At 38.3% G+C, this 13,650-nt stretch overlaps 1 protein-coding gene across 3 annotated transcripts; it reads left to right on the plus strand.

The window, feature by feature from the left end:
* Window positions 1-1,308: 1,308 nt before the first annotated feature.
* Window positions 1,309-12,305, plus strand: cd164 (CD164 molecule). 3 transcript variants are annotated; one of them, XM_023952855.1, is made up of 6 exons: window positions 1,310-1,568; window positions 2,460-2,531; window positions 7,665-7,736; window positions 8,073-8,165; window positions 9,173-9,241; window positions 9,324-12,305. In XM_023952855.1, exons 1-6 carry the CDS (start codon window positions 1,502-1,504, stop codon window positions 9,479-9,481), a joined length of 531 nt encoding a protein of 176 aa, XP_023808623.1. In that variant the 5' UTR covers window positions 1,310-1,501; the 3' UTR covers window positions 9,482-12,305. The 3 variants fall into 3 exon arrangements, with proteins under 3 accessions (XP_023808625.1, XP_023808623.1, XP_023808624.1); XM_023952856.1 differs by having other exon boundaries at window positions 8,073-8,159; window positions 9,167-9,241; XM_023952857.1 differs by lacking the exon at window positions 8,073-8,165 and having other exon boundaries at window positions 1,309-1,568; window positions 9,167-9,241.
* Window positions 12,306-13,650: the final 1,345 nt, after the last annotated feature.

Below are 13,650 nucleotides of genomic sequence, written 5' to 3' on the forward strand. Positions count from 1 at the left end.
ACTGGATGATGATATGCAGTGTCGCTTCATGCCAAATAACTTGGCTGAAATGATGGGCTAATGCAGTGTTTTTCAACCAGTGTGCCGTGGGAGATGGTTAGGTGTGCCGTGGGATATTGCCCTCATTAACTGATCTAAAAACATTTTCCTTCTCCAGGATTTCAGATCTGTGTTCATCCATCAGGCCCTAATAAAATACTGAGTAGTTAGGAATATGAAAGATCGTAAAATACTTTTTTCTTTGTGTTTATTTGATTCTATTAAAGACATTTTGACAAGAATGACAGTACCGCGAATTAGCTGCAGCTAAAGCTGTTTTCGGAAAAGTCCCGCCCCTTTAACTGTCTCCGCCAATCATTCTTGGAGGCTTAATCACACGTCATCAGTCTGACCAATCAGAAGTGCTTAAAGTCTTCACTTCCTTGTTCCGATTCTGCTCGTAAAGTCTCTCAGTTCTAACAAAAATACCAGCTAAAGCTTGTCTTTAGCGGTGTAGCTTTCCACGGGATCCGGTATCAGACCTTGGAACATGTGAACAAAACAATGAAGCTAAGAGACGCTAGTCTGTCTGCCACTATATCTCCCATGATGCATTGGGTTAAAGTGACAGCGTCTCAGCGGACAATGAGTCTCTCTTAACCATCTTGAAACCACAACGAACACACATCCGTTTTTAAATCTTTTAACTTAACTTTTATTACAACTTTTAGAAAAAAACAGCTGCAACTTCCAGCTTTTTCTGCCACAATTATCACAAAAATGCATTTGAGATTGTGGAGGGGCTGTGCATCAATACAGACTCTGAGTTTTTCCTTTTTCAAAAATTTTGGATGCTGGTGTGCCGCAGTGTTTGAGTCAAGGTTAAAGTGTGCCGTGGGACAAAAAAGGTTGAAAAACACTGGACTAATGTCATCATCCAATCAGCTATATCCCAGAGTACCTATACCTTTTCTGGATTTTCATTGTGTTTCCAGAAAAAACAAAAAGGGAAACACATTTTGGAACACAAAAGTAATTTATAGAAATCAAAATGAAATGTTAACGAACAAAACACAGTCAGAAATTGAAAAGGTAGGTACTATGATTTGGACTTGTACAATAGGACCAGTTTGCAAACAAACAAGAAAATAACTATCCTATAAAATATATATTATTAAAACATAATTATATGTTTTAAATAATATTTTGAAAAACATCAACAGAAATTGGAGAAAAAGGAAAAGGCGCAGAAATTCAATTTTAAAATTGACACACCTGGCGCTCCTTAGTTCTGTCACTTCCGGTCTCTGACGTATAATTAGGTTGTTGTTTTGCCCCCCCCACATGACTTGTCAAGTAGGAAGTGCAAGCGTTCAGCGACAGCAGCCTTCTTCACCAGGAACGCAACACCAGAGGAGCGCGGAGAGAGCCGCGTAATCCCCCGAGTTTCCTTCTCGACGTTTCCACGCACACATCTTCGTCTCGCCGCAGTAGCGGAGTTGTTAGTCGGTCGGCCTCAGTCATGTTCCTGAAGGTGGTGTTTTTCGCCGCGGCTGTGGCGCTGATTGGCGCCGAGGCATTAAACGCAGGTAAGTTTTCCTTCTACCTCTCCCCGCCAAGCTAGCAGCTAATTTATGCCTAAACTGACTTTTAGCGGCCTGTCTTTCTTTGTATTTTATATCTACCTATTATTCTAAAAAGGAAAAAAAATCCCATCTAAAAATGATAGTTTATTGTAAATATTTAACAATTTTCTGTTTGGCAGCCTTATTCTCACACATCATCATCCAGTTTTAGCTTGTTTAGCCCGCTAACCAGCAGTTTGAACTGAAGACAAAACTGTGTATCACGTCTGCAACAGTGAGTTTCAAGAAAACAAGGACTTATTGTTAGCTGAAGGACATTTTAACCCAAACTGATGCAGCCTTACATAAATCGATATTTTGTCAGTTGTTGCGTTATTTGATTGTTTCTAAGACATTTATTTTGAAAATAACTTTACATATACATTTGACTTTTTCTTTATTCTGAAGGAAATCCCCCCCCACCACCACCTGTTGTATGATTTTTAGATCTATGTTAGATCTAAATTTCCCTGAAGTTCCCCCTTCTTTCATTTTGTATTTTCTCAAGCAAATCCACATGTAAACCACCTTTCTTCTATACATATTTGTTTTCCATGACGTGTCACAGATTTTGCAGTAGATCATGTTACTGACCATACTATTGTGAAGTCTACAGATTCCCAGTTCCTTTTTAACAGATTGGTAACTCATTATGTAAATTGGGTAAATGTTTACATTAACCATAAAACTAAAGTACCAATAAAAAAAATCATTAATTAATATAAAAAAGAAGTCAGAAGTTTATTATTTATCTGATTATCATCATTTAGGGCTTTTTTTGCATTGAACAATGTAATGTTTAATTGGAGATTTGAAGACATTTAATTTGAAAGTCTAAATTGGACCTCTTTCCAGATGACTGTAGCTCTTTGTCGTGTGAGAAATGTGGAACCACGAGTGGCTGCCAATGGGCGAACTGCACAGCAAGTGAGTATCTCCTAAATATGTGACACATTGTTGAGCTTTCTGTCTCTTAAATTGTGTGTAAAGTAATCCTATTTCACATGTGATCATCTGAACAGGTTAGCTAACTGACTCATATGTTACCAAACCTTTCTGCTTTTTTAAATTTTTGTAATTTTTTTTTTTACCTGATTACAGTGCATGAACTTTGTAAAATGTCTCATTTTATTACAATTGCAACACAAAAAGGATCTGATAAGGGTTTAATTTTCTATTTGAGTCAACTTAAGTGGAAATTTGAAGTAAATAAAACAAATTTAATATGAATTTGATATTTTATGGTTTTACTTATTGTTTTACTAAATCTGTCTGGGTCAAAGTAATTTTATGTGCTAAAAATAAGAAAAAATCTGTTCTGAAAATTGAAAGAGCAGTTATAAATATTATTCAATATTAGATTTTTATTAGGACGTGCCATAAAAATGATATGATGTTCACATCTTTCTCTGGTGATTTAATGCTTTTTGATTGTTCAGAAGAGGATCAGTGTGTTTTCAAGCAGCTGTCATTGTCAAACAAGATTTATAGTAAAAAAGCTGACAGTGCTTTTGTCGTCAAAGTGTCTGTGTTATTTGTTCATAAATCAGTTTAATCTGTAAAAAAAAAAATGAGGCGAATCAATTTACCAAGCCTGTATAGATGGTCAGTAAGTTAGGGAAGTAAGGGGATGTACGACAGGAAGTCTGCACCATCCGCTCTTGGGATGTGAAGATAAAGTGTGAGGAAAGGGTGTGCAGATTGGATCAAAGACGATCTCAGTAATGATAGTATTTTAGGTTTCTGAAGCCTTGATATCTCACTGATAGACTTTATTAGAGATCTGATCAGAAAACACACCTACTGCTTTGTGGTAACCCTTGTGCTATCCTAGGCACTTTACCAGTGGGAGTTGGGTCACCTAGACCCACTAGACAGTGCGCTGAACCTTGTTTCTTCAATGATTTGTGATCTTCACTGGTGTCCATGGATTATATGAAATCTTTCCACCTTTATCCACCTTTGTCATGGTAGGGAGAACACGTCAATGTAAGGGTGGGGTCATCTAAGATAGCACAAGGGTTAAATGCCTCTGCGAGAATTACAAGCAGGAAAAGCAACATTGTGTGCCTCTTTTCATTCGAGCAGGACTAGATGAGTAGGTTCTCTTGTCGTCTTTCTATTTTTTGACACGTGTTTCTTGTACTTTAAACTTCCTAAAGATGCTTCAGACACACCAAAACAAACAAAGCACACGTGTCCAGGCAGCATTATGATCTCAAAGCTGTAGATTGGTGGCACTAAGTATTAAATTATTCAGTCGTTCCAGAAGTAAGATCATAAAACACTTCAGTTGAGTATTTAATCATAGCTAAAGCAGAGCAGTTCATTTGCTGCAAAGGAGTCAAACTGCTCCATAGTAAACCCAGCAGTGAATCACATCCGCCGTTTACAATGACGTAGGAATGACACCGACCCTGACGGCATAGTCTTCTATCAAAATTTACGGCTTTTCCAGCTTTGACAGTTTAAAAAAAACATAACACAAGTTATGACACATAATTGCCATAACCACTAGGAATAAATCCTTGGAACTTTGACCGGAGCTTTGGGAGCTTCGTCTGTTTTCTTTAGACAAATCTCAGTTTTTACATCGTCTTTACTCCGTTTGTGGATTTATACATTTTTATTTTGTCTCCATGTGGTTGATCTTTTGATATTAAACATAAAAACTGTTTGATCCCAAATTTGTTTTGTTTTTTACCAAAAAAAAGACAATTTTGGCTCTCATAAATTTTTTATTTTTTTTTGGAAAGATTGTATGAAAAGATCAAGCATTGCCACAAAAACAGTTGATAAATGCAAAAAAAAAGTAAAATAGAAAAAAGCTCTCAAAAAAGGCCATAGACCACTAAAGGTTAAAGCAGCAGTTTGCCTTTTATCCTTCTTTCATGCTTAGCCTCAGATCTGTTTTAGCCAATTCAAATATTTTTTTTATTTTTTGATTTAAGACTGATCTGTAGTATTCCTCTATTCTTTTGCACATCTTTTGTACCATCTTATTTTCTACTGGTTTCTATGGCTTGACTTCCCTTTATGGGTACATTTATCTGAAGTTGGCTGCAGCCTATAACGTTTAACTTGAATGAAATGATGCAGATTTCTGGAAATATAAATCATTTCTGCTTGTTTTTATCCAACATCGTTCCTCGATCTTGAGGTTTTTTGTTTTGGTTTTTTTCTTGCAGGGTTTATTTCCATCAATTTTTAATCTCATTATTGCTGACTTGGGGCATAAAACGCCCAGAAAAAGCACTTTACTGTGGTTTAACACATTAAAGCTGTTAATAAATTGTAATGACACGTGTCGGGAATAAAGTTCCTGGTCGTAGTCTAAAACCCTGCAGTGTGAAACCAGCTCACCGCATAATCTTTATTTATTTATTTTTTACTGCTTTTCACCCAGAAAGGTCAGCTCAGACTGAGTGGTTGTTCTGAAATGCAGCATCACGGTAGCAAATAAATGTTTCCACCAGAGAACTCTGTGGTTTAGGACGTTTCTGTAAGCTGTCATTTTTCTTCAGTCAGAAGGGTCGAGGTTAATGTGACAGTTTGCTTTTTGACTCTTAAGTTGGAGCGCGATGGCGGCGTGCAGCATGGTGACAATGATGTCACTAATTTGGCAAATGGTGAGCGTGAGTTTTTCTTGTAGCAGCTGCCTGCAAGATAACATCTCACAGGCTACTAGCACATGGTTCAGTGGTCACATAGCAGTGTCAGGACGCACACGTATGGGGTTATTGGCCCACCATTTTGCCTTTCACTGATTAAGTCTTTGTCTTAGATTGAAACACACGGGTTTATTTCGTTAGAAAAGGATTCTGCTCTGTGGTTTTTAGGGTTATTTGTAGCTTTAAAGAAAAGAAAAGAGCAGTGATGCATATTTATAGCCCACATAAAAGCTGTGCAAAGCTAAGCTGGCCAGCAGAAAGTATTGTTTGATTTCTGCTTTTTAACTGAAAACAACAAATGAAGGAAGACCAAACTAAAGCTTCATATAACTGATTGAAAGCAACACGGACGCCATGCTGGCTTTGGTTTCACAAACCTGTGATTACGGCAAAGCACATGCTTGTTTGAGGCTTTTGATTCAAGGTCAGAGCATGACGATGCACAATCTGGAAAAAAAAAAGTCCAACTCTGAGCCTAGACTCTGTGGAAAATGTCGCACAAGCCGGTGACTCATTTCTGACCTTATATGGAGGCTGTTAAATGATCCTCCATTGATAACTCTGCAACTGCTGCAGAGCCACTTTGTGTTGACGCTAGTGGATTTTTCAGGAATCTGTCCGTTGGGAATTATTACCTTCGGTTATTGCATAAAAAGCTGCACCAGGTGCTCAACAAACCGAAGACGCGACTCCTGATTTCACCCTCATATAAGGAAAATGCACACCTCCCCACGTTTCTGTTAAATTAACCAGTTACAGGGAAAATGGAAGGAAAGTACAGCAATTTTTATCAAACAAATTTAAATTCTATAAAAGGGAAACAAGCTTTTCCACAATATTTGCTTCTTTTTTTGCTACGTTTATTGTCTGTTATTTAAATCTACATATAGTTTACGCTTGTAAATTATTTTTCTGGTTTATTATAGCCCTAAAGTATAAAAGAAACTCATCAAATATCAAAGCTTTTGAAAAATATTTTTGTTCAACTTGTATAATATGTTGATTGACAGCATTCAAACACATGCAGTTTAAATGTGTGTTTCATAAAGGGTCATAAAGCTTTTCATTTAAGTTTTCTTGTTTAGTGTCCCATTTACGATGGAATGTCGTTTAACGAAGTTCTTTAAAAAATCTTGTGACAGTTGAGGTCGAGCAGCAGCACCTCTGTGTGTGTTTGTGTGTGTAGCTTTATAACTGGGTGTGAAAGGAGAGCATAGTCACAAGATCCTGACCAACACAATGCTCCACAATGATGCCATATTTTTCCGCCACCGTGACTCAGGGCTTGAAACTGACACAAATTGGCGGAATCTGTTCTCGTCAAAGTTGTGCATAAAGCTGCAGCAGCGTTGAGCATAAAGCGGCTTCTTCAGAGTCTCCTGAGTCTTGGTGAGACTTGATGGACGGGCAAAGTCCCATCTCATCCCGGGTAAAGATAAACCCCTGCAAAATGGAATACACTAGGTTTAAAAAAACAACAACACACAAATACAGGATGTACAAAACAGAAACAACCATTTGCTTGATTAAGATGCTAACTGATGGAAGCCTGTAATTGCAAAAATGAAGTTATTTTAGTTAGTTAGTTGATTTATTTAGCTTTTTGGAAAGTTAGTTAGCAATCGGGGGCGTTCTGGTTATGGACCCAACCCATTTGTTATTAGTTTTGTTTGATGGCAAATGACTTCACCATGTCTTAAATATGATTGAATTTTTAAAATATTTTTAATTAAAAATGGAAATTGATCCCTGATCTTTGCTGCAAAGCAAGCGTATGTAACGGCTGTCACGATTTAATTTTTTTACATTTGATTTAAACTGAGCCATTCGGTTGTGTTCATCTGATTTTTCTCCTGCATTTCTACATGCCCAAAATTAATCCAAGTCCTCAGAGAAGAGCCGGTATCCCATGTTCTCTTATTGACATCATGTCATCGATCTAGAGGTTTTAGCTCCACAGATGGACCTTTATCTGCCTGATGCCGTTCCTCTGCTGCTCTCATCCTGCAGCTGATCAGGCTGCCTGAAATGCTTTTTGGAAAAAAAAATACAAAATTGGGACATTTTTTCATTACAATCTGCAGCTGCTGACACAATCCTGCAGGGGCATTCCTGCTTTTTTAAAGAAACATATTACAAATGTAAAATATTGATCTGTCTTTAAAAAATATGAATATGAATTTGTGACTTTCTGGGCTTTTTTTCTCTTTTCTTTCCAGAATGACTCAAGAAGCTTGATTATCTTTTTTGTTTCTTTGATTTTTAAGGAAAACATTTTTTTTTTTTTTTAGACAAACTGTGCCTAAAACCCTCAAAGTCTGTATTATTTTGTTAGCATAAATCAAATGCATAATTTTAACAACTTTGTGTCTCTTTGTATGTGTTTCAGTCTCGTTTTTTGGTTGTGTAAACGCAACTTTTGCTGGAGAGAACGACACTTGCACCAATGCCAGCTGTTCAGGTCAGTTCACCGCTTGCTGTGCAGAAAGATAACAGCTCTGCTCAACACTTTTCTTTTAGACCCCAAAAGAATCAGCAGTCTCTAATATATGATGTACTTTTTATCCCAACATTGATTATGGGCTCTCTGCAGATTCAGTTTGGGTCTAATTATGGTCTTAATGACCAGTTTGAGAAATGTTGGTGTTTGTGTCGTCTGTGTGCTGTCTGCAAAATTAATAAAAAAGAAGCTAACAACAAAACATGTAAAAGGCTGTTTTGGGTTTAACCTTGTTCTTTGGGTGGTTTGTCTTGCTCTTTTTTGTGGGTTTTGTCTTGATGTTGGTGCCGTCTTCAGCTTTTCCGTCCACTCCAGTCCCGGCTTCAGCTTCTTCCCCTCCCACTCCAGTCCCCACCACCGCTTCCTCTAACAGTTCTACTACAGGTAACTGGATTCTTCTAAAAAGGCCCGGTTTGTCCTCTTCTATGCAACTTCTGTAGTCCACTTCAGTGTTGGTGCTATAAAACACTCGACAGTTCATTAGAACCAAGTTTTACTTCACCTCAATAAGTCACTGCAAGCCTTAGGGTGTGATGTTAGAAGTCTATGTGTGCTAATCTGTGACTAACAGAGGAAATGACCAGCATACATGTGGTCATGCTTGTGACCTAAGAAGTTTTTAGTACGGCTGCTGCTGTCTCTTTATAAAATGTTCAGGTCTTTATCAAGCTGCCTTATTGAAAAGTCCGAAAACCAAACTTTATCCTTAATACGTTTAGATTTGTACATTTGTAGTTTCCAGTGATTCTATCATTCTGCTTTTACACACTCTAAAAACCTTACATTCTTACCTTTTGTGACTTAATCTCCTTAGTAAAATTTGTCATCTGGAAGAACATGAGACATTTTTTTAAGCAAAAAGAGCCAATACAGTTCAAAAAGGAGAAGTTGATTCTAAGTAAGACTCTTTTATGCACTTGTTTAAATGAACAACTTCCTACTTTAGTTACTGAAGTATAATTTGAGTATTTTGCATGATAGTAATGGTTCAAAATGAGTTTTTTCTTTTTTTTTTTTATAAATTGCAGTGAATCCCAATTCACCTTTTGGCTGTCCCAGTACCTTTTTCAAGGATGAAGATTTTAAGACATTAAAGCAAATCTGGCCTCAGGTTATGGCCCTGATGTTTGTATGCAAACATTAGGGCCAGTGTGTTCATAAAAACAAGAACACACATTTTTCTTTTGGGTTTGAGAACCTTTTTCTCATGCTGTTGTGGCCCCATGCAGATCTGTGGGGCCCTTCCTCTTAAATTCACCTCTTTTTTTTTTTAAAAAGAGGTCCAAAGATTTGAGACAGAAGCTGTTAAATCAATAAAACCACCTTAAATGAATCGTGAAAGGTGTACTTTTTAAAGTGATGGATGTCTTCTCACTGTGACACTATTGTAGAGAATGCAACAGTCGGTACAACATTCCAACCAGCTCCCACTGTCAACAACTCCACTTCCACACCGGCTAATTCAAGTAAGTCAACGGTTCAATCAGCGTTGTAAATCTGAGCTCGTGCAAACGTGTTAAATGGTCTCTGTGCTGCTCTGTGCCTCAGCTGCAACAAACTCCCCCTCAGTCGACCCTCCGAAGACCTCCACGTTTGACGCCGCCAGCTTCATCGGTGGAATAGTGCTGGTCCTGGGCCTACAGGCCGTGATCTTCTTCCTCTACAAATTCTGCAAATCCAAGGACCGTAACTACCACACCCTTTGAAGTGGTTGGAATCATTCTGCCTCCGAGCAGAGCCTTCCAGAGAAAACTTTCCATTCAGCACATTCGCATCCGAGCGGACTCGGTGTTTCCAACTCTTCAAAAAAAAAAAAAAAATGTCTTTTAGTATTTGTTGTTTTCATGGCACCTGCTCATTTTAGCCCGCATCACTGCTGCCATTGCACTGTAGCCACACCAGCAAGTATGAATAATTCCTATCAACTTGCACAATTTAACAGATCTCTGCTGACAGGCATTTAAATCTAGAACCAATGGATTGCGTCATCTGGATGCAAACCCAGCCGCCATCATGTTAGTCAATTTGTGGAAAGCATTCTGCAGTAATTGAATGGGCTTTTTGTTTTTTACAACCCCTCTGCTCTTGCCTTTTTTATCAATCACATTTAGGAGGCAGTCATTGGTTGAGTCACTTTCCTGGGTCTTATTTGGAGACACAATGAGTTCAGATTTATTCTTGAATGATGATTCACAGCAGCTTTTTTTTGGCCAAAATTCTGGGTTTTCCTTTTTTTTTTTTTTTTCCTGTGCAGACATGAATGATGTAAATGAAGGAGGGATTCTTTCAAAAGAGTAAAAGCAGCACCTAATCTTCTGATGCCACAGCTGGAAGGACTCTTGTTCTTTTGGCCTTCTGCATTATTATTATTGTTTTTATTCCCCTGGGAAATCTCTCGCCTCATAAAGGAGGGCAAGTGTCAAATCCTTGTTGCTACTCGAGCAGCTGAAGGCAATAAATCATTTGAATCCATTTCAGATCCACAACTCTCCCATCTATTATTTCTAATTGTTGAATTTGTGCGCACTAGGAATGGGAAGCTGACCTTTTCTGTAGAATATATGAGAAGGTCAAAGAATATTTCAGAAACGGAAGACATTTTTCTGGCGGCTGTTGAAAGGGGGTTTGTTGTGGCCGGTGAAGTGCCTTTAATGTTCAGTAAAGGAGTAAGAGGAGGACTTTTCACGTCTTGGTTACCATATTTTCACCAGTTGTTTTGAAGGCATCCCTGTGCTGAAATGCGGGAGCTCCAGTTTTCCAGCTGGACTGAGGAGTCTTTTATTGTTGAATACAGACGGTTAACAAAAGCCCCGCTGAGTCTGGATGCAGCTACACTTTGTGTGAATTTTCTATTTTTGCAGCTTTGCAAGCCTCTCTCCAAATTTCATCCCATTTCATTATTCATGTTTTTGTACCTTTGGCATAAATGGGGCTTTGGGAAACATGAATAATGAGCTGGCGGGGAATTTATTTCAAGTTGGATTATCTTGAGATTATACTTGAAAACCAGCGGGCTTAATTTAACGAAGGTGATCGTTTGAGTGCTTTTAAGTTAGATAAAAAACAAGTGTTGCTCCTGTCAAATGATCTTTGTACGTCTGACTTTGCGATGTAAATGATTTCTTGGAGAAGGGCAGATGACTTCTGAAGCTCAAGTTTAGCCGTCTAACCAGCTCGCTGCCAATTCTTTGCTCTGCCCTTAGCCAGCCATGTCCTGCTTTTGTTCATTTTCCAGTTTTCTGCTCACGAAAAGGTGAAAATGAAGTATTGTTCCTTAGAAGTTTGCCTTCTGTGTACCCCTCCCCTGAAGAGCATGCCAGATGCTTGGACTACTTACCTGCTTATGACTTAAAAAAAAAAAGCTTTATTATTTGTGATTTTTTTTTTTTTTTTTTTTTTACATAGTTAAAGGAATGCCTTTGGAAATTGTGCGCTTTAAGCCAAAGTTCTCTTCGTTTAGCCGGCATTTATGTGTGTTTGTGGGTCAACCGCAGGACGGATAACATCAGAAATTAAGCATAAATGGTTCCAAATATTGACCAAATGAATGCAATAGATTGTTTTGGCCTGTATAGTTTGGGAATGCGTGTTTTCTGCTGCTCACCGTTAACCTGCCTTTAACACGCGTGTTTTGGGTGGGCTGTGGAGTTTGGCCTTAGTTTCACTCGCTCTGCATGTGGAGCCACTTGAATGAAGATAAAGCTTTTCAGCATAATTCCCAGCTGCTGCGTGGACGGCGCTTCCTGCCGCCTGCTTCCTTACTTTTTACCAGCTGCATTTCTTTGAGGACCCAACATGGCACGTTGGGGTATGTCTGTATCCATGGAAACCTGGGGTCCATTGTGTTTCTTCTCCCCTCACAGTCTGTGCATCTCTTTGAGGGAAAAGTGCCTTATTCAGTTAACGTCTTTACATATTGGTGTTAAAGATTAACGCGGCTAAATATCAGTGATGAATACTCAGCACTTTGGGATCCCTGTGAAAGTGGATGTGTGTGTTCAGCTTCAATGCACATTTTTGTCACACTCAGCCTTAACTCTGTCAATCCAATCTACACAACAGCCACTAAAACGTTGTCCAGACGGGCCAGTTTGGGATAAATGAATGCAGGTCGCAGCCTGAGCATCGTCTCGCGTGTTTTACGCCGCAGCATTCCTCCACTTCAGCTCTGCTTTGGTTTGGCCTTATTATACATTTGAACCTGAATGTGCGTTTAGTCGTGGGGGGCTCGCTGTTTTCAGGCCGGAAGTGAATTGGCTTATCCCTTTTCTTGCTTTGTGGCTTTATTGCTGAGTGCATCCACTTAGTGCTGTATTTGTTGGTATGAGTTATTATTGTTTTTGTATTTCCTCACTTTGACCTGCACACAGCCATATGTTACCACTGGACAGTGTAAGAATGCCTCCTGGTTTGCTTCCTTTGTTCCCTCATTTCTATGCCCCTTTTCAGTTTGTGGCCTTGTTTCCTGCTGTTGCCTTTAGTTTCAAGATGTTAAAACCAATAAAGTTTAAATGTAAAAAAAAAAAAAAAGTGTGGTGTCACTTTCTTCAAGAACACAAAAGCAGGTCTGGTGGGGCTCAGTGTCTGTGAATACATTCTGCCTCATAACAAAGGGTGGCGCTCCACTTTTATTGGGCTTGTAAGTGATACTTGGTCGACAAGCGCCTTTTGTATTAAAACAAAAGATGAACAGAAACCTGCTCTTATAAATGAAAATGAATACTTTTGATTATGCATAATAAATAATTAAATTCAAAGATTACCTCTTTTTTTTAAGCCAAAAATTATAAATATTCTAAATATGTTTGTACCCTTTTTACTTTTAGTATTTTTCCTCATTTCTTTTTATTACAGTAGTGACTCATTTTAAAATGTGTAAACCCAAAGCAATGACTCGCCCTTCATTTAGTTTGGCCACTTTTTTTTTTTTAATTGGTACGAAATGGTGTTTAACCGCAGTAAGGGCTTTAGAACAGGAGTAGAATAAATGAGAATAATTTTCAATAAAGAAGCCAATTTAAATGCACATCAACAGGAAAATGGGAAAACCTCAACGGAGACACAGCTGTGGTGACCCTCCTTTCCAGGGTCACCAGTGGTCAGCGCGAGCCTCGCAGGATGCAGCTTCCCGGGGTCACGGCAAGGCTCTGCTTACGTTGCAGAAAAGAAATCCGTTTGCTCCCGTTGACCACATTCTTGAGTGAGGGGTGCGTTGCAGTGTTTTCTTTAGTGCTAAAATGTTTAACATCAGCTATTTGACAAAAATAAGTTAAGAAGCTTTAAAAAAAAAAAAAAAAATTACCAGTACTGCCCTTGAAGTGTTAGAATAAGACATTTCTTGTTTTATTTGTTTTTTTGTGTGACAGGATAGGCTGGAAACTATCCCAGCTACAGGGTGATATGAATTTAAAAAAAAAACTAAATGTAGTCGCCAATCAACCTGAGAATAGTGTGAGAAAGGCCAAAAGTACACATGAGGAACTGCAAACAAAATACGCCAGAATTGACCAGAATTTTTCTTGCTTTGAACCAACCGTGCTAATCACTACACACAGCCCCATCCTTCTCAATACAATGTAATAGAACAAAGTGGATTTCGACACATTTTGGGATTTAAAATTAGCACACTAATGTATAAATATGTTTCAGACAATTGATCTACAAGAAACCTGTTGTAAATTTGACCTTCAAAAAAAGTTTACTATTTTCTTCTGAATTTGGTTTTCCTTGTTGGTGCAAACACGCAAACACGAAATGTTGCAGTTCCACAAAAGACCACTAGAGGCTGGTCCCAGAAGGGAGCTATATTCTTTTGACTTCTGTTGGAAATTCTGTTTTTTTTTTTTTTACAAAATATATATTTTTAAATATATAT

This window comes from Oryzias latipes, chromosome 24 (assembly GCF_002234675.1).
Source record: "Oryzias latipes chromosome 24, ASM223467v1".
NCBI classification, from domain to species: domain Eukaryota; kingdom Metazoa; phylum Chordata; class Actinopteri; order Beloniformes; family Adrianichthyidae; genus Oryzias; species Oryzias latipes.